A 22,142-nucleotide genomic window follows, 5' to 3' on the forward strand; every position below is an offset into this window, starting at 1 on the left:
TCTCCCCCAATCCCCCCTCCTAATATGCCCCCCTCCTAACACATATGCCCCCTGCAAACACATATCTCCCCCAATCCCACCTCCTAATATGCCCCCCCCAACACATATCCCCCCTGCAAACACATATCTCCCCCAATCCCCCCTCCTAGTCCTGGAATATTCCCAATCCCAAATCCCCCCATTTAGCACATATTCCCCCCAATCCCACCTCCTAATACATTCCCCCCCACTCCTAACACATATCCCCCCCAATCCCCCCTCATAGTCCTAGCATATTCCCCTCCCCAAACCCCCCATCTAGCACATATCCCCAAACCCCCCATCTAGCACATATCCCCTGTCCTAGTCCTAGCATATTCCCCTCCCCAATCCCCCACCTAGCACATATCCCCGATCCCCCCTCCTAATACGTTCCCCCCCCTTGCTAACACATACCCTCCCCTCCAAACACATATCTCCCCCAATCCCCCCTCCTAGTCCTAGAATATTCCCCCTCCCCAATCCCCCCACCTAGCACATATCCCCCCTCCTAATATGTCCCCCCCCAACACATATTCCCCCAATCCCCCCTCATAGTCCTAGCATATTCCCTCTCCCGAGACCCCCCATCTAGCACATATCCTCCCCAATCCCCCCTCCTTATACATTCCCCCTCCCAACACATATCCCCCCAATCCCCCCTCATAGTCCTAGTATATTCCCTCTCCCGAAACCCCCCATCTAGCACATATTCCCCCCAATCCCACCTCCTAATACATCCCCCCCCCTCCTAACACATATCTTCCCCAATCCCCTGTCCTAGTTATAGCATATTTCCCCTCCCCAATCCCCCCTCCGAATACGTTCCCCCCCCCCATGCTAACACGTATCCCCCCTCCAAACACATCTCCCCCAATCCCCCCTCCTAGCACATACCCCCCCCCAATCTCCCCTCCTAATACGTCCCCCCCTCCTAACACATATCCTGCCAATACCCCCTCTAGTCCTAGCATATTGCCTCATCCCCAATCCCCCCCCCAGCACATATCCCCCCTCATTCCACCTAACAGCACATATCCTTCCACCCCAATCTCCCCTTTTAGCAAATATCTTTTACTGTTGTGGGTTTAGTAACACTTGAGTTGAATTTGAATAAAAAAATATCAATTCGATCCAAATTCATTGTGATGAATAGCTGGTTCTCTTCTATTGGAAATTTGAAATTAAAATTTCAGAAGATGATTATATTATTTCAATTTTATTCTATTCTACTTTTTTTTTTTTATTCTATTGTATTATATTCTATTCTGTTCTTTTATCTTCTATTCTATTTTGTTCTATTTTTTTATTTTCTATTCTTTTTTTTCTTTTCAAAATACAGAAATTTCTATTTTACTATATTCTAATCGAGTCTATTTTTTTCTATTTTTTTCCTATTCTTTTCTATTATATTCCTTTTATTTTATATTCTATACTTTTATTTTCTATTATATTCTTTTCTTTTCTACTCTGTTTTATTCAATTCTTTTTGAAATTCACATTTTGGAACACGGCTAAATTCTAACACTACTACACACAGCCTTTGAAGGAAATCAGTGATAGTCAGCAATATCCTTTTCAAATTCAATTTCATTTTCGAATTAGATTCAAATTTCAGACAAAATTTAATTTAGTTATTTTGGATTCATTTAAATTCATTACTATTGTAATTCCGAAATTCAAATACATCCGAATAGCAAAAATTTCATACGAATTTCAATTTGGAACAGAATGAACCACATGTCTAGTTGTTATAGGTTACTACATAATGACATCAGGCAATATCGCCTTAAAACTAAACTCCGGGAAGGCCAGGGGCGGACTGACAACTCATGGGGCCCCCGGGCAATAGGGGATCATGGGGCCCCTGTGTCCTTGCCCAAACTCAAAAAAGCCTATGAAAAAGGTACCAGGGGCCTCTCATGGGGCCCCCTACTGACCCCGGGCCCTCGGGCAGTGCCCGAGTTTCCAAATGGTCAGTCCGCCCCTGGGGAAGGCATAAAAAAAACATCAAATGATGCAACTATGTATTCGTTTTTTAATAATAACTATTTTTAAGTGGACTAGTAGAAGTACAGTGACTAAATGGTTAGCACTTTCACCTGCCAATACTAGGGTCATTGGTTCAAATTCCAACCATGGCATCACCTGCCTGGAGTTTGCATGTGCTCCCTGTGCCTGTGTAAGTTTCCTCCAGGTACTCTGGTTTCCTCCCACACTCCAAAGACATGCTGGGAGGTTAATTGGTTCCTGGCTACATTGGCCCTAGTATGTGTATGTATGAATGTGAGTTAGGGACCTTAGATTGTACATCCCTTGAGGGTTAGGGACCTTAGATTGTACGCCCCTTGAGGGTTAGGGACCTTAGATTGTACGCCCCTTGAGGGTTAGGGACCTTAGATTGTACGTCCCTTGAGGGTTAGGGACCTTAGATTGTACGCCCCTTGAGGGTTAGGGACCTTAGATTGTACGCCCCTTGAGGGTTAGGGACCTTAGATTGTACGCCCCTTGAGGGTTAGGGACCTTAGATTGTACGCCCCTTGAGGGTTAGGGACCTTAGATTGTACGCCCCTTGAGGGTTAGGGACCTTAGATTGTATGCCCCTTGAGGGTTAGGGACCTTAGATTGTACGCCCCTTGAGGGTTAGGGACCTTAGATTGTACGCCCCTTGAGGGTTAGGGACCTTAGATTGTACACCCCTTGAGGGTTAGGGACCTTAGATTGTACGCCCCTTGAGTGTTAGGGACCTTAGATTGTACGCCCCTTGAGGGTTAGGGACCTTAGATTGTACACCCCTTGAGGGCTAGGGACCTCATATTGTACGCCCTTTGAGGGTCAGGGACTGATGTATGTGTATAATGCTGTATACATTGACGGCGCTATATAAGTACCTGAAATAAATAAATAATTAGATTTGTAATTCCCGTAGGAGCAGCTAAATAGATGCCCGGATCCCTTTTCCCAGGAGTTCCCTTGCAGCCAAGCACACAATTCCGATCACTCTTCAAACCCGTTAACCAGTCCAGGGGTATGCTTCTCTTGATGCTTTCATAAGAACTTGGATAGGTGGTGGGTAACGGTGGGATACTCGAGTAACTAGCTGAGGACACAACTTTATCTTCAGAACTTTGAGCCACGTCCTTACACAAGCTGTTGATGGACTGAGCTTTGAAGCAACACTTTGAGAAGATTGACCTCCTTCCTTGAACATCCGAGCAAAGTCCTTCCACTTAGAATAAAATAGACTGATGTCTTCAGGACACCGGACACAATGTCCTCTTTAAACACAAAGGGTGGCAACAGCACACAGTCTCTAGGGTCCTTGGAAAATTCCCATATTCTTCCCATATTCTCCAGAAACTTTCCCCCCATAGTACCAGACTAGATCCTCATATGACAGCCCTCAGTCAGCTTCAGCAAAGTAGTCCTCCAGCTAGCTCCACTGAGGCCTTGATAACCCATCTGCACGTGGCAGAATGGCCTAGGGGGCCAACAGCCCCCCCTAGGCTGTGATCTCTTCTTCAGGGAAAAAGACCAGGCTGCTCTCAGAGTGGTTATACAGACTCCCAGTCACCATTTGGGCACTACTCCCCAGGGATTGGCCAGTCCTAGCATCTACCTAGGAGGGTGCTACATATAAATACATTTTTCAGGATATTTCCTTCTGTAATCCCATTACAGCAGCACAGAGACTGGGGGCAGCACCAAAGAACCAGTCTGAGCTCTGCTGCATACACATGTACTAGCAGTGAGCATGTTAACAAGGGTAGAAAGCAGAAGGATGTCCTATCAGTGTGCTGCTGTCCAGACAGTAGGGTGGGGGTGTGTCTTTGACTAAGATGTACTACTACACTGCCCAGTCAGCAGGATGGGGGGAGGTGTCCCTGACCAAGGTGTTCTACTGCAGTGCCCAGTCAGCAGGGTGGGGGTGTGTCCCTGACCAAGGTGTTCTACTGCAGTGCCCAGTCAGCAGGATGGGGGGGTGTCCCTGACCAAGGTGTACTACTGCAGTGCCCAGTCAGCAGGGTGGGGGTGTGTCCCTGACCAAGGTGTTCTACTGCAGTGCCCAGTCAGCAGGGTGTGGGCGTGTCCCTGACCAAGGTGTACTACTGCAGTGCCCAGTCAGCAGTGTGGGGGCGTGTCCCTGACCAAGGTGTACTACTGCAGTGCCCAGTCAGCAGGGTGTGGGCGTGTCCCTGACCAAGGTGTACTACTGCAGTGCCCAGTCAGCAGGGTGGGGGCGTGTCCCTGACCAAGGTGTACTACTGCGCTGTCCAGTCATGTTAAAAAAAATCTGAAGAATATATTTAAAATATATATATTTTTAAAAATATTTTTATATATGTTGTAATAAAAACACATTTCAACATGCAATATATATATACAGTCATGGCCGAAATTGTTGGCACCCTTGATATTTCTCCAGGAAATCATGTATTTCTCACGAAACGTATTGCATTAACACATGTTTTGCTATACACGTTTATTCCCTTTGTGTGTATTGGGACAAAACAAAAAAAGGGAGGAAAGAAAGCAAATTCGACATAATGTCACACAAACCTCCAAAAATGGGCTGGACAAAAGTATTGGCACCCTTTCACAACTGCGGATAAATAAGAATGTTACAAGCATGTGATGCTCCTGTAAACTCACCTGGGGCAAGTAACAGGTGTGGGCAATATAGAAATCACACCTGAAAGCAGATAAAAAGGAGAGACGTTCACTTAACCTTTGCATTGTGTGTCTGTCTGTGCCACACTAAGCATGGACAACAGAAAGAGGAGACGAGAACTGTCTGAGGACCTGAGAACCAAAATTGTGGCAAAATATCAACAATCTCAAGGTTACAAGTCCATCTCCAGAGAACTAGATTTGCCTTTGTCCACAGTGCGCAACATTATCAAGAAGTTTGCAACCCATGGCACTGTAGCTAATCTCCCTGGTCGTGGACGGATGAGGAAAATTGATGAAAGATTGCAACGCAGAATAGTCCGGATGGTGGATAAGCAGCCCCAAACATGTTCCAAAGACATTCAAGCTGTCCTGCAGGCTCAGGGAGCATCAGTGTCAGCGCGAACTATCCGTCGACATTTAAATGAAATGAAACGCTATGGCAGGAGACCCAGGAGGACCCCACTGCTGACACAGAGACATAAAAAAGCAAGACTACAGTTTGCCAAAATGTACTTGAGTAAGCCAAAAGCCTTCTGGGAAAACGTCTTGTGGACAGATGAGACCAAGATAGAGCTTTTCGGTAAAGCACATCATTCTACTGTTTACCGAAAACGGAATGAGGCCTACAAAGAACAAAACACAGTACCTACGGTAAAATATGGTGGAGGTTCAATGATGTTTTGGGGTTGTTTTGCTGCCTCTGGCACTGGGTGCCTTGACTGTGTGCAAGGCATCATGAAATCTGAGGATTACCAAAGGATTTTGGGTCGCACTGTAGGGCCCAGTGTCAGAAAGCTGGGTTTGCGTCCAAGATCCTGGGTCTTCCAGCAGGACAATGACCCCAAACATACGTCAAAAAGCACTCAGAAATGGATGGCAAAGAAGCGCTGGAGAGTTCTGAAGTGGCCAGCAATGAGCCCAGATCTAAATCCCATTGAACACCTGTGGAGAGATCTTAAAATTGCTGTTGGGAAAAGGTGTCCTTCCAATAAGAGAGACCTGGAGCTGTTTGCAAAGGAAGAGTGGTCCAAAATTCCGGGTGAGAGGTGTCAGAAGCTTATTGATGGTTATAGGAAGCGACTGATTTCAGTTATGTTTTCCAAAGGGTGTGCAACCAAATATTAAGTTAAGGGTGCCAATACTTTTGTCCAGCCCATTTTTGGGGTTTTGTGTGACATTATGTCATATTTGCTTTTCTGCCTCTGTTTTATATTTGTTCCAATACATACAAAGGGAATAAACATGTGTATAGCAAAACATGTGTTAATGCAATACCTTTTTTGTGTGAAATACTTGATTTTCAGGAAAAATATCAAGGGTGCCAACAATTTCGGCCATGACTGTACATATATATATATATATATATATATATATGTGTGTGTGTGTGTGTGTGTGTATATATATATATATATATATATATATATATATATATATATTTATTAATTGAAATATATTTTGAAATATATTGATTATGGCCAAAATTGTAGCATTTCACATATGTCAATATATTTGGGAACAATATTTTTAAAATATATTTTTCTTCCATGTGGGCAGGTACAGTATATCTAGTCAGCCTTGGTAGACAGTCTGAAATGTACGATGGGCATTACAATGTTGGTATGTAAATTTTTCTCCAAGCAGTAATGGGTTAACATATGCCCATTGTTTTCTGGTTGGTGGGATTGGAGACAGCCATTGTCTAGCAATTACTACAAAATGGAGGATTGCTTGGGTGGTGGGATGCGGTTGGGAAGGAGAACGATCCTTTTTTTTTGTTTTTGTTTTTTAACCAAAAAGTGTGTTATTACAGATCTGTTTGTCAGACTATTGAGCTCTCACGCTATCTTGCTCCTTTGCATACCTACAGCTGCCCTTTTCTCCACTACCACTCGTTACCAACCTTTGGCTTGTTCTTCGGCTACGCTTCCGCTTGATCCCAACCAGCAACCACTTGTCACCGATCTTTGGCCAGTTTACTGACTATGCTTCTGCTTGATTCCAACCTGCTCTATCTGCTACTGGACCCCAGCTTGCTCACCTCCTGGTGGGCCAATCCTGAGGACCATGACCTGGTACTTACACACAGCAAAAACCCATCTCCACCATCAGGAGCTCTGGTGAATACTAGTGCTTAGACCCCTCGGGTGAGACCAGGACTGCTGCTAGAAAGCCCCCCAAACCACAGGACCCCATACAGCCAACCTAACAAGGCCCCCCATGCGCACAAAAAAAAGCACAGTTTACTACGATTCAGTTATGAATGAACACAGTGAGTGATCAGTACCAGTCACTTATTGTGTTCATTCAGGAATGGAAGAGGCTGGTAAATTACTGGAACTGATCCCCTGTATGTTTCTCTTTGCAGCAGCTGAAAACCAGCTCTGGGCAGGGGGCGGGGAGAGGAGAAGAACCCAACTTTCAGCTGCTGCAGAGAGAGCCATACATGGGATTGGTTCCAGTAATTGCCCCGTTAACCCTTCCTGCCCACATCCAATTCTCCCAGCTGCCTGGGCCCCCTTGCAAGCCTGGGCCCCGTACAGGAGCACTGGTGGTACCCCCTTATCCACGGCCCTGGGTGAGACAGCATCATCTGCCAAGGTGACCTGCCCGTGTACTTATCCTGCTGGTCTTTCTACTGCTACAGGCTGGGAGAGTCTGCTTTTGGTGTACTTGTCATTGGTTTTGTAGACTACATAGTGTTTTATATCACTGTAGTTAAGCTATGCTGTATAAAGGCTTCAGAAGCACGGTGTTGCACAGTAACAGCACTGCAGCACCACCACAGGTACACAACCATCTTGGACAATGAAAGATGGTTTCAAATTTTGCATGTAATAAATCATAGCTGGATTTTGAAGAGTGAAGCAAATAAGACACAGTCTTTAGATTAGATTAGCACATTTATCTCAAAACTACATTTTTCCAACTCAATAGATGTCCAGAGCAGCATTATAAAATTGTACCTTGAGATAAAAAAAAATTAAGCTCTATCAGTTTTTCACATCTTGTATATTTCACTTGGGGAGTTGCTTAGACAAAGCTGGAAATAGGACCTACTGGGCAAACTGTTTTGGATAAACAGGAGTGGTCAAAGTAGCGCTGTCTTTTCTTAGGAGGACCCGAAAGCAGTGCCAGAAGTAGCCATGTGCTCTGGGGTTCCTTGGCCAGATCATGAACATTTTTGGGCAAATCCTTCTCCTGGTAAGTAAATATGGAGACATTTTCATTCTGTGATCTAGAATCACCAGAACCACCACATCCTTCTTCTCATCCAGTAGTCTCTGATGGGACATTAAGAAGGCATGGCAGAGGACACCAGTACTAAATCCTGTACAATCAAGAATGAAGATTGTTCTCTTGCTTTTATATATGGCATCATATAAGTTCTCGATGCTCGATTTTCCAGCCAGCCAATCTCTGTCTTCCAGGCATAAGTTAAATCGCCCCATTTCGTGACCCTCCAACTGGAGCAGAAGCTCATGGTAGACCCAGTCAGTTATGGCATCATCCTTTGTATTAAACACTATGAAGGCATCATACTCCTCAGTTGACTGCCCTGGTCGCTTAGAGTAACATCCGATGGATGCCACGAGCACCTGACTCAGGTACCACAAGTCCCATGAAAAAAGCTTCAAGGTTAGGGTAACCACCAACCAGGCAATCACCAGAAAAGTTGAACCTAAGAAGAGTGTTTGACCATACAGGTCTTGACATGACTGGGGGTTCATAGAAAGTAGCAGCTTACCTCTCATGCTGTCCGGTGAATCGCACTTTATATTATTTGAAAGGCTCGGAAATATGATATTTGTCTCCATCAGGAAATGGATAAACCAACTGGTGCCACAACTACAGTCAAAGGGATTCTCCTGCACATCCATGAATTGCAAAGTTTGGAGGAGCTTCTTTGGGAAACTGTTCACATCTATGGTTCGAATCTGGTTTTTACCTAAGATAAGGTACTCAAGCTCCAGATACGATTCAAAAAACTCTTTGCTTACAGAGGTAATTTTGTTTGAGTGCAGGTTTAAGTAGGTGAGTTTGCTTTTGATGGTGGTCATGTTGTTGCAAAGAGATTTCAGGGAGTTATGACTGAGATCCAGGTGGGTAAGGTTGACTAGATGGGCAATCTTCTCCCAATGAAAGAATTGCAAATTATTATGAGAGATGATGAGAGTCTTAAGTGACAAAGGAAAATATTCCAACACATTTACGGGGATGACCACTAGCTTATTGTAGCTGATGTCCAATAACTGCAGACTGGTAATATTAGTAAATAGAGTGATGCATGTATGTTTACCATACTTCCACAAATTCATCAACTCGTTATTCCTGAAAAAAAGTCTCTCCAGTGAGGGGTTCTTGAGTTCTTCTGTTATACGGAAGCCAATCATGTTGTTGTTCAGGTTCAGTTCGATCAGACTGGTGAGGTTCTCAAGGAAACTGAGCCTGTGGTTTACACCTTTTAGCATCATGAACTGATACTCATTATGGGCCAGATTTAATATTCTGAGGTTTGGTAGTTCACTAAAGGCCAAGCAATAGTACAAGTCAAATCTGTTGTAAGAGAGATCCAAATGGCGCAGTGACTTCAGGTGCCCAAACTGGTTACCATTTAGACCTTGGTTGATGTAGTTGTAGCTAATGTTCAGACATTCAACGTCCTCCATTCCCACAAAGTTATCTGAGTGTAGAGCCATCAGATTATTAAACGATAGGTCAACTGACCGATTATATTGCCAGCAGTCTGGACTTTTTTTTGTGGTATATTTATATTCTATGCTTGTGTCATGTTGAAGTTCCACCCAGCTTGGAATGTTATCCTCGTGTCGACTGAAAGAGGAAACTGAGAATCCATTAATTCTTTTTTCGCAGCTTTGTTGGAAAGAGATCAGATTTCCTGCCAAATCAACTCTGTGAATGTTCTTATTTAGCAAAAGCATGCTCAGGTTTGCCTGTAGGATAAAATTTGTTCTGAGGACAATTACTTTCAGGTTTGGCAGCGTGAGCAGAGATTGAACACTCTTGGAATCTAGAAATTTGAAATAGTACCCAACCAGGGAGATCTTCTTGAGAGACCTCATGGCAGCGACACTGGGGTTTATAACCAATCTCTCATATGTTTTGTTTGGTTTACAGTTGAAGTCTAAGCCCAAGATTCGCACCTTTGGTAATTTTGAAAAAAATGTCTCAGTCTCTAAATCTAACAAGTTATCAGATAAATCCAAATAGATCAAGCTACTCATCGTGTCAAACAGAGAACTGTTCACGGTGGTAAGTGAGTTTCCTCTGAGGTTGAGGTAGAAGAGGTTGGTGAGGCAGTCAAATGCTCCAGGCCCAAACTGCAAGGCACTATTGTTTTGGCAGGGAAAGCAAGCCTGGGCAGCATGGTCACACCTCTGGCAGTTCCACTGAACATCCAGTCGCCGGAGCTTGGTGAGGTGGCACAGGTCCTCTTTGTCAATCTTCCAGATCTTATTTTCTGCTAGATATAATTCTTTGAGAGATGAAGGAATGTTCCTGGGGAAGGAACTTATGTTATTAAAGGACAGCACCAGTATTTCCAAAGAGGTGATATCTCTGAGAGCACCATCGGAAATATGGAAGTCTCTGGCACACGTGTTCTGGTCATAACAGTTCCATCCAATGTTTAAAGAAGTCAGTTTGGTTAATCCAGCAAAGTCTGGCTCTGACAGTGTATAAAAGTTGTTGAGGTTCAAATTTAAGTGTTTAATGTTTTTAGGGAACAAAGGGACTGTGGTCAGACTGTTCCCACTCAGGTCCAGATATTCTAGATGTTCCAGATGGATCAATGCATAAGGTTGAATGTTCAGCCAGCACTGCTCTTCATCCACTCTCAGGTTTGTTGGCAGGCAGTTGCTGCTCATATTAAGCTTTTGTAGATTTGGCACACCAGCAAAAGTTCTGTTGGTCAGACGTCTCACTTTATTGACTGACACGTCGAATTCGATGACTCGGTCTGATGTGATGTGAGGCACATCCTTGAGGGAACGTCCTCCACATCTCACCACCGTAGCATTTTTCTCGTCATCACATGGGAGAAACTTTGGGAAGATGCTGAGTGAGGCAGACACTCCAAATATCAGCAATAGAGCCAATTTTGGAAGATGCCTTATGTCCTTTCAAAGGGAAATAGAAGGTGAGAAAAGGAATTAGACTTTACTTATTAATATTGTAAATCTTACTAAAATTATTAATAACATAAATGATGACATTTGTATACAGATCGGGGTATGAAGTCCTGGAGATGACTTCAGAGACAGGAATGAAAGTCATGTTGGTAAATGTTGGTCATTGGAGAATTCTAGTAAAAATATGAATTTTATTTACCTGGAACAGATTATTTTCTCTGTCGTTAGATGCGTTTAGACTGAATCACACCGTTCTGCTGATATTATTGCACCCTAGTACCGGCGGGTGAGTGAAGGTAGGGGGTACATCCTACAGCAGAGGTCTGTATGAAACTGTACCCATTGCTTTGCCTTACCAACCACCAATGTAAAGAGCACCAATATTTACACTGCCTGAGGTTTACTATTTGTTTCATTTGATGATCATTACTGAAAATAACTGCGTTGTAGTCCATGGGGGGAGGGGGTGTTAGCAAATTATCTGCTCTGCGTGTCAACTCTGCAAAGTATGGCACATTGTTTATTTTCTGTTTTTCTGTTCCCAGTATTATTAACTTATCACAATAATGTACTGTGAGCTGTACATACACCAGCCTATCTCAACCTTTTTAACATGGAGGAGCACTTCAAATAAACTTAGTTGTACCTTAGCATGGTTGTCAATGGGAAGAATGTCCCTTACATTGGTGGTCAATGGGAAGAATGTCCCTTACATTGGTGGTCAATGGGAAGAATGCTCCTTACATTGGTGGTCAGTGGGGAGAATGCTCCTTACATTGGAGGTCAATGGGAAGAATGCCCCTTACATTGGAGGTCAATGGGAAGAATGCCCCTTACATTGGAGGTCAATGGGAAGAATGCCCCTTACATTGGAGGTCAATGGGAAGAATGCCCCTTACATTGGAGGTCAGTGGGAAGAATGCTCCTTACATTGGAGGTCAGTGGGAAGAATGCTCCTTACATTGGAGGTCAGTGGGAAGAATGCTCCTTACATTGGAGGTCAGTGGGAAGAATGCTCCTTACATTGGAGGTCAGTGAGAAGAATGTTCCTTACATTGGAGGTCATTGGGTAGAATGCTTCTTAAAATGCAGGTCAATGGGAAGAATGCTCCTTACATTGGAGGCCAGTGGGAAGAATCCCCTTACATTGGAGGTCAATGGGCAGAATGTTCCTTACTTTGGGGGTCAGTGAGAAGAATACTGTTTACATTGGGGGTCAGTGGGAAGAATGCTCCTTACATTGGTGGTCAGTGGGCAGAATGCTCCTTACATTGGAGGTCAATGGGCAGAATGTCCCTTACATTGGGGGTCAGTGGGAAGAATGCCCCTTACATTGGAGGTCAATGGGAAGAATGCTCCTTACATTGGTGGTCAGTGGGCAGAATGCTCCTTACATTGGAGGTCAATGGGAAGAATGTCCCTTACATTGGAGGTCAATGGGAAGAATGCCCCTTACATTGGAGGTCAATGGGAAGAATGCTCCTTACATTGGTGGTCAGTGGGCAGAATGCTCCTTACATTGGAGGTCAATGGGAAGAATGTCCCTTACATTGGGGGTCAGTGGGAAGAATGTCCCTTACATTGGGGGTCAGTGGGAAGAATGTCCCTTACATTGGTGGTCAATGGAAAGTATGCCTTCCCTTTGGGTAGGTAAAATGACCATTGGTTTCAAACCAACCTCTGGAGGAACCCTGGTTGCGAATTGTTGGTGTAAACATTTTAGCGGGGGTTCCTTGGGACCTGTAATTTTATTTCAAGGATTCCTCCAGTGCAAAAAAAATGAGAAAGGCTGAGTTAAAAGTTCACAATGATCTCTAGCCCCGCATTCACTATATCCGCTCTCCCCGGACCCCGCATTCACTATATCCGCTCTCCCCGGACCCTGCATTCACTATATCCACTCTCCCCGAACCCCGCATTCACTGTATCCGCTCTCCCCGGACCCCACATTCACTGTATCCGCTCTCCCCGAACCCCGCATTCACTGTATCCGCTCTCCCCGGACCCCGCATTCACTGTATCCGCTCTCCCCGGACCCCGCATTCACTGTATCCGCTCTCCCCGGACCCCGCATTCACTGTATCCGCTCTCCCCGGACCCCGCATTCACTATATCCGCTCTCCCCGGACCCCGCATTCACTATATCCGCTCTCCCCGGACCCCGCATTCACTATATCCGCTCTCCCCGGACCCCGCATTCACTATATCCGGTCTCCCCGGACCCCGCATTCACTATATCCGCTCTCTCCGGACCCCGCATTCATTATATCCGCTCTCCCCGGACCCCGCATTCACTATGTCCGCTCTCCCCATACCCCGCATTCACTATGTCCGCTCTCCCCGGACCCCGCATTCACTATGTCCGCTCTCCCAGGACCCTGCATTCACTATGTCCACTCTCCCCGGACCCTGAATTCACTATATCTGGTCTCCCCAAACCCCGCATTCACTATATCTGGTCTCCCCAAACCTCGCATTCACTATATCTGGTCTCCCCGGACCCCGCATTCACTATATCCAGTCTCCCTGGACCCCGCATTCACTATATCCGCTCTCCCCGGACCCTGCATTCCCTATACTAAAAACTCTATAGCAATACACACCAAATTGAGCATGTGCAGCTTGCCCCCAAGGCTCCATTCAGCAGATGGATTGGGGACAGCAGAAGAAGGGGAGGATCAGAGAAGACAGGATCAAAGAGCCTTTTTACACAATGTGGAGGATTAACCCCTTAGGTTCCACAGTGGGTATAACGCTCTACTGCATCTACAGACTGATTTTACTATTGTGGGTTTAGTAACACATTAAGGCCTCCTCCTCTCTCCTCTACTACATTTGGCATGTCATTTTTTTTTTTGGAGGGGGGGGAGCAGGTACAGTTTTGACAGGTACTGCTCCACTTCCGCTTGGGTCACATGCAGGGTTAGACCCAGGCAGGGGCGGACTGACAACTCATGGGGCCCCAGTGTCGTTGCCCAAACTCAAAAAAGCCTATGAAAAAGGTACCAGGGGCATCTCAAGGGGCCCCCTACTGACCCCGGGCCCTTGGGCATTGCCCGGGTTTCCAAATGGTCAGTCCGCCCCTGGACCCAGAACTACAACAGGGCTGCTCCAGTCTTCCAACTATTTATGTGCTCCTCAGCCACCTACTGGGCACACCTCCCAAGGGACTGGCTACAGAACCATGAATATTCATGCTACCCATTTGTCTTGCTCAACCTCCTATGTTCCAGAAGTCTCCAGAAAGCAGGGGAGAGCAATCAAGCCTGCAACCTGTGAAACCCAGAACAGACAAAAGCAATCAACAGCCGCTCCAATGAATACAGAGGAGCCAACAAGAATTGACCTAACATCTTAGCAGCCTATCTACGAGGTGCTACAACTGACTGTGAGATGAACATGGTGTTCAGACCTGCCAGGCATACACACCAGACAGAACAACCACCAGCCAGACTGCATTGGGTCCTCCAGGAGTTCCATGATGTGCAATGGCTACATACAAGCTCTGCAGGTAGAGGAGGCATCATGGCACACATTGTTACATTGCTGACACCAAATATCTCCATCAATATGTGAAGCTGAGAGGAGCACTCACCATTCCTCCACGTCTCCGGCTGTCACGGTTTGTGTGAAGGTCGGAGGTGGAGCTGTTGGTTCCTCACTCTGAAGTTCTCCTTTCAGTTCTGCAATCTGCTGGTGGTGTGTCCTTCAAGATTCCGCTCAATGGTAGCTGACGGATCAGCAAATCGTGATTGGCTCAACCAGACGAAGAGTGGAATCCTATACTATGTCGTGGTTCGGACGGATGATCAGAGAAATCGGGTTGCTACAGATCACCGCAGAAAACTGAACCCCAGGAAGGTGCAAAAATAAAAAATTCTGCAACTTTGCAATTATTTATTCAATATTTAAAACTGAAGATGTCCAGTCAGCAGGGAGGGGGTGTGTCTCTGACCAAGGTGTCCAGTCAGCAGGGTGGGGGTGTGTCTCTGACCAAGGTGTCCAGTCAGCAGGGTGGGGGTGTGTCTCTGACCAAGGAAGGTGTCCAGTCAGCAGGGTGGGGGTGTGTCTCTGACCAAGGAAGGTGTCCAGTCAGCAGGGTGGGGGTGTGTCTCTGACCAAGGTGTCCAGTCAGCAGGGAGGGGGTGTGTCTCTGACCAAGGTGTCCAGTCAGCAGGGAGGGGGTGGGTCTCTGACCAAGGTTTCCAGTCAGCAGGGAGGGGGTGGGTCTCTGAGCAAGGTGTCCAGTCAGTAGGGAGGGGGTGTGTCTGACCAAGGTGTCCAGTCAGCTGGGATTGGGTGTCTCTCTGACCAAGGTGTCCAGTCAGATGGGATTGGGTGTGTCTCTGACCAAGGTGTCCAATCAGCAGGGAGCGGGTGTGTCACTGACCAAGGTGTCCAGTCAGCTGGGTGGGGGTGTGTCTCTGACCAAGGTGTCCAGTCAGCAGGGAGGGGGTGTGTCTCTGACCAAGGTGTTCAGTCAGCTGGGTGGGGATGTGTCTCTGACCAAGGTGTCCAGTCAGCTGGGATTGGGGGTGTCTCTGACCAAGGTGTCCTGTCAGCAGGGAGGGAGGGTGTCTCTGACCAAGGTGTCCAGTCAGAAGGGAGGGGGGGTGTCTCTGACCAAGGTGTCTAGTCAGCAGGAAGGGTGTGTGTCTCTGACCAAGGTGTCCAGTCAGCTGGGATTGGGTGTGTCTCTGACCAAGGTGTCCAATCAGCAGGGAGGGGGTGTGTCTGACCAAGGTGTCCAGTCAGCAGGAAGGGGGTGTGTCTCTTACCAAGATGTCCAGTCAGCAGGTAAGGGGTGTATCCCTGACCAAGGTGTCCAGTCAGCAGGTAAGGGGTGTATCCCTGACCAAGGTGTGCTACTTCACTGTCCAGCCAGCAGGTGGAGGTGTGTCTCTGACCAAGGTGTATGACTTCACTGTCCAGTGAGCATGGTGGGGGTGTGTCCCAGACCATGGTGTATTACGGCAGGGCAGGTCCAGGACCTGGCAGTGCTGTATGATAGGGGTGCCTGGATCAGAAAACAGACTCAAAAGAATTTAAAAATGTAAAAAATAGCTAATCAGCCCCTATACTGGCAGGATCAGGAGCATGTTTACATCCAAGTGTTGTCTTATTAGCCAGTGATCCTGGAATATTCAGGTGATAGAACACATGAGGCACAGGATTGTCTTGTATACACTATATTGCCCCAAGTATTGGTCGGCCGGCCTTCCCATGCACATGACCTTTAATGGCCCCCCAGTCTTAGTCCGTAGGGTTCAATATTGAGTTGGCCCCACCCTTTGCGGCTATAACAGCTTCAACTCTTCTGGGAAGGCCGTCCACAAGGTTCAGGAGGGTGTCTATGGGAAGGTTGGACCATTCTTCCAGAAGCACATTTGTCAGGTCAGGCACTGATGTCGGGGGAGGAGGCCTGGCTCACAGTCTCCGCTCTAATTCATCCCAAAGGTGTTCTATGGGGTTGAGGTCAGGACTCTGTGCAGGACAGTCAAGTTCCTCCACCCCAAACTGGCTCCTCCATGTCTTTATGGACCTTGCTATGTGCACTGGTGCGCAGTCATGTTGGAACAGGAAGAGGCCATCCCCAAACTCTTCCCACAAAGTTGGGAGCATGAAATTGTCCAAAATGTCACCTTAAGAGTTCCCTTCACTGGAACTAGGGGGCCAAGCCGAACCCCTGAAAAACAACCCCACACCATAATCCCCCTCCACCAAACTTTACACTTGGCACAATGCAGTCAACCAAGTACCGTTCTCCTGGCAACAGCCAAACCCAGACACGGCCATCAGATCGGCAGACAGAGAAGTGTGATTGGTCACTCCAGAGAACATGTCTCCACTGCTCTAGAGTCCAGTGGCGGCATGCTTTACACCACGGCATCCGACGCTTTGCATTGCACTTGGTGATGTAAGGCTTGGATGCAGCTGCTCGGCCATGGAAACCCATTCCATGAAGCTCTCTACACACTGTTGTTGTGCTAATCTGAAGGCCACACCAAGTTTGGAGGTCTTTAGCGATTGACTCTGCAGACAGTTGGTGACTTCTGCGCACTGTGCACTTCAGCATGCGCTGACCCCGCCCTGTCATGTGACGTGGCCTACCACTTGGTGGCTGAGTGGCTGTTGTTCCCAGTTGCTTCCACTTTGTTATAATCCCACTAACAGTTGAGCGTGGAATATTTAGTAGCCAGGAAATGTCACGGATGGACTTATTGCCCAGGTGACCACCTATCACGGGACCACGCTTGGAGTCACTGAGCTCCTGAGAGCGACCCATTCTTTCACCAATGTTTGTAGAAGCCGTCTGCATGCCTAGGGGCTTGATTGTATACACCTGTGTCCATGGAGGGGATTGGAACACCTGAATCACATGATATGGAGGGGATTGGAACACCTGAATCACATGATTTGGAGGGGATTGGAACACCTGAATTACATGATTTGGAGGGGATTGGAACACCTGAATTACATGATATGGAGGGGATTGGAACACCTGAATCACATGATATAGAGGTGATTGGAACACCTGAATCACATGATTGGGACGGCGGGGCCAATACTTTTGGCAATATAGTGTATATCAGGGGTGGTCTGTTATAGGACATGGGTTGTGCAGCAAGGTGACACAATATGGTACAGTGAGTGCACGGGGGGGTCCGGGGGACTGCGCTCACATGTGGGGGATCTACCATGGTATAATGTTGGATTTTTTAGCACTTGATTCATTTATTCCCGATTTTCGGTTAAACAATCCCTTCACCTTACTATAAGGCTGGCCATACACTATACAATGTTCTGCCCAATCTCCTTTAGATTTACCTTCAACTATGTAGTGCAAGGGCCCACCAGATTGGATACAACTGAAAGTGTTGTTTAGGTTTGACCTCCTATTATATGGTTTTTGGTAAATCTAAAGTAAAAATCTCAAGAAAATTGTATAATGTATGGCCGGCCTAATACTTTGTGACAACAACATCAATATCTCCCACTGAGAAAGGCTGGACAGGTCTTAGGTATCATGTGACCAGAACAACGAGCCCCTCCCCGGTCTATGCATGTGCCATTAATCACTGTTATGTCAGTAAATGCCGTGATCAGACCTCCCATGATAGCAGTCTGAGTATAAAGAGCCGTGACATCACATGTGTGTATGATGAGTCCCAGCATGTCCAGTGTTTACGGGTGGAGATCCCCGACAACTGAGCCGGGCTGGGAGGTGAGTGTTGTTAGTTACCAGCAAAGAAGGCGAGGAGGAGACCGCACAGGACAGGTAGGAGCTCAGCACAACATACTATATTATAGAATATGCCGGGGCTGGAGGACATGAAACATGCAAAATATATCATATATAACATAAGGACCGCATAGATCCTAACATGCCGACTATATCATATATAACAGAACGACCGCATAGATCCTAACATACCGACTATATCGTATATAACAGAACGACCGCATAGATCCTAACATACCGACTATATCATATATAACAGAACGACCGCATAGATCCTAACATACCGACTATATCATATATAACATAAGGACCGCATAGATCCTAACATACCGACTATATCATATATAACGACCGCATAGATCCTAACATACCGACTATATCATATATAACAGAACGACCGCATAGATCCTAACATACCGACTATATCATATATAACATAAGGACCGCATAGATCCTAACATGCCGACTATATCATATATAACATAAGGACCGCATAGATCCTAACATGCCGACTATATCATATATAACAGAACGACCGCATAGATCCTAACATACCGACTATATCATATATAACATAAGGACCGCATAGATCCTAACATGCCGACTATATCATATATAACATAAGGACCGCATAGATCCTAACATACCGACTATATCATATATAACATAAGGACCGCATAGATCCTAACATGCCGACTATATCGTATATAACATAAGGACCGCATAGATCCTAACATACCGACTATATCATATATAACATAAGGACCGCATAGATCCTAACATACCGACTATATCATATATAACAGAACGACCGCATAGATCCTAACATACCGACTATATCATATATAACAGAACGACCGCATAGATCCTAACATGCCGACTATATCATATATAACATAAGGACCGCATAGATCCTAACATACCGACTATATCATATATAACAGAACGACCGCATAGATCCTAACATACCGACTATATCATATATAACAGAACGACCGCATAGATCCTAACATGCCGACTATATCATATATAACATAACGACCGCATAGATCCTAACATGCCGACTATATCATATATAACAGAACGACCGCATAGATCCTAACATACCGACTATATCATATATAACATAAGGACCGCATAGATCCTAACATACCGACTATATCATATATAACATAAGGACCGCATAGATCCTAACATACCGACTATATCATATATAACATAACGACCGCATAGATCCTAACATACCGACTATATCATATATAACATAACGACCGCATAGATCCTAACATGCCGACTATATCGTATATAACAGAACGACCGCATAGATCCTAACATGCCGACTATATCATATATAACATAACGACCGCATAGATCCTAACATGCCGACTATATCATATATAACAGAACGACCGCATAGATCCTAACATGCCGACTATATCATATATAACAGAACGACCGCATAGATCCTAACATGCCGACTATATCATATACAGTTGCAAGACAAAGTATGTGAACCCCTTGGGATTACGTGGAGTTTTGCATGAATTGGGCATAAAATGTGCTCTGAACGTCATCTAAGTCACAACAATAGAAGAACACAGTCTGCTGAACATAATACTACACAAACATTAGATGTTGCCATGGTTTAATTGCACATAACATGTAAACATTCACAGTGCAGGGAGGAAAAAGTATGTGAACCTTTGGACTTAATAACTGGTTGACCCTCCTTTGGCAGCAATAACCTCAACCAACCGTTTCCTGTAGTTGCAGATCAGACCTGCACAACGATCTGGAGTCATTTTGGACCACTCCTCTTCACAAAACTGTTTCAGTGTAGCAATATTCTTGGGATGTCTGGTGTGAATCGCTCTCTTAAGGTCATGCCACAGCATTTCAATCGGGTTGAGGTCAGGACTCTGACTGGGCCACTATACAAGTACCTGAAATAAATGATATGTAACATGCTACATAATAGTAACATACTGTAGCAACCACTATAAAATATAGAACACATAACATGCTGATGATGTAGTATACTGCATAACATACTATATTATATATAAAAGACTGACTATATAAACTGGTGACTAGCAGGAACTCCCCCCCCCCCCCCCGAATCACTTCTTGTCTCTGCCCCCTACCCATCTCCATATGGAAGAAAAATATATTTGAAATGCTACAATTTTGGCCATATTCAATATATATATATATTACTGTATGTTAAAACTTGGTTTTTATATATTACAAAATATATGAAAAATATATATTTTTTTTAAATATATTCTTCAGATTTATTTTTAAAATATAAAAAAGGCATTTTTACATATATTTGTAAATGCAAAAAAAAATGTAGATTTGTATATTTAAAGACATACAGTATATTTTAAAATGTGTTTTTAAAAATATTTTTGATATATTTTGTAATAAAAACGCATTTCAACATACAGCATATGTTTATTTATTTATTGAAATATATTGAATACGTCCAAAATTGTAGTATTTCACATATATGTCAATATATTTGGGAAGAATATTTAAAAAATATATTTTTCTTCCATATGTTCCTACTCACCTGTCAGTACTGTTCCTTATAGAGAATACACAGCCAAGTATTTTGTGGCGCTAAGTCATTTGTATGGAATTTGTTAATGATAACAAAAAAAGCAGTACAGTAGATCCCTTTCAGCAGCAATAGACCCCCCCACCCCCAGCAACAATAAATTCCTCAGGCAACAATGGGCCCTGGCAACAAAATACCACCCCAGCAACAATAGACACCCAGCAGCAACAACAGATCTCCCATCAGCCAGCGTCTAAAGACTCCACAGTAGTCAGCAACAATAGACCCCTCCCTCAACAGTAAATCCCTTCCAGCAACAATAGACCCCCCTTCCCAGCAACAATAAATTCTTCAGGCAACAATGGGCCCGGCAACAAAATACCACCCCAGCAACAATGGACACCCAGCAGCAACAACAGATCTTCCAGCAGCCAGCGTCAAAAGACTGCAGCAGCCAGCAACAATATATCCGAATCTCAGAATTTCAATTTGAAAAGAAATGGGCTGCACATGTCTAATTTTTATATCTGTATGGAGTTTTTGGAACAAACGTATACAATACCCATATACACAGAACTCTGTTTTGGGAAACCCCGCACACCCTTTCTGGGAAGTAGAACCTGCTGGTGTCTCAGAGCCATCATGGTCATCCTGTCTCTGATCTTCTCTGTTTCCATACAGGTGACAACCCCCAGAGATTTGCGCTAGGAAAGACACCCACTTCCTCGCCCTGAGCGACCACACCTGAAGCCATGGGGTCCTTACCCCCCGCGCTGCTGTGTGTCACCCTCCTCTTCATCCACAAGACCTGGGGACAAGGTACATACATGACTGCAGTGCTGGGCACTCTGATCTCTTCCCCAATCTGCATTCCAGGGGTGTATTATACTTGTAGATCAGACCGGGTCAGAATTGACAAATCTGTGTTATTATTTACTGTCTTGTTTGCTGCTGTGTCCGTGCAGGTGAGCGCAGGAAGGGAGGAGATAGGGAACCGGGAGAGAAGGTGGAAGCAGGGAGGCAGAAGAGAGAGGTAGAGAAGGAGTAGGTAAGGAGCAGGGAAAAGGTATGGAAGGTGCGGGAAAAGATAAAGAAGGAGCAGGGAAGAGTTAAAGAAGGAGCAGGGAAGGGGTGGGGAAGAGGTAGAGAAGGAATAAGGAAGGAGCGGGGAAGAGGTAGAAAAGGAGTAAGGAAGGAGCAGAGAAGAAGTAGAGAAGGCGTAGGGAAGAAGCGGGGAAGAGGTAGAGGAGTAAGGAAGGAGCAAGGAAGAGGTAGAAAAGGAGTAAGGAGGGAGCGGGGAAGAAGTAGAGAAGGCGTAGGGAAGAAGCGGGGAAGAGGTAGAGAAGGAGTAGGGAAGGAGAGGGGAAAAAGTAGGGAAGGAGTGGGGAACAGGTAGAGAAATAGCTGGGAAGGAGCTGGAAAAAGGTAGAGAAGGAGTAAAGCAGGAGCAGGGAAGAGGTAGAGAAGGAGTAAGGAAAGAGCGGGGAAGAGGTAG

General features: G+C 45.4%; 2 protein-coding genes across 3 annotated transcripts in view; one reads left to right on the top strand and one right to left on the bottom strand.

Moving 5' to 3' along the window:
• Positions 1–7,603: 7,603 nt before the first annotated feature.
• LOC149434691 (toll-like receptor 7) lies at positions 7,604–21,401 on the bottom strand. The gene is made up of 2 exons (XM_089663517.1): positions 21,369–21,401; positions 7,604–10,829 (listed from the first exon to the last, which is right to left on the bottom strand). Exons 1-2 carry the CDS (start codon positions 21,399–21,401, stop codon positions 7,746–7,748), a joined length of 3,117 nt encoding a protein of 1,038 aa, XP_089519643.1. The 3' UTR covers positions 7,604–7,745.
• LOC149434692 (cadherin-related family member 4-like) overlaps positions 17,932–22,142 on the top strand; it is a 46,630-nt gene continuing 42,419 nt past the window's right edge. The window contains exons 1-2 of one of the 2 annotated variants that reach the window (XM_089663514.1): positions 17,932–18,066; positions 21,329–21,466. In XM_089663514.1, the coding sequence (XP_089519640.1) occupies positions 21,400–21,466 (67 nt within the window). In that variant the 5' untranslated portion in view covers positions 17,932–18,066; positions 21,329–21,399. Of the gene's footprint in view, positions 18,121–21,328; positions 21,467–22,142 lie in introns of both variants that reach the window. The other variant, XM_089663513.1, reaches the window with a different exon arrangement.

This window comes from Staurois parvus, unplaced genomic scaffold, assembly GCF_062004578.1.
Source record: "Staurois parvus isolate SC_StPar_1 unplaced genomic scaffold, SC_StPar_1.0 ptg001704l, whole genome shotgun sequence".
In the NCBI taxonomy this organism is placed as follows: domain Eukaryota; kingdom Metazoa; phylum Chordata; class Amphibia; order Anura; family Ranidae; genus Staurois; species Staurois parvus.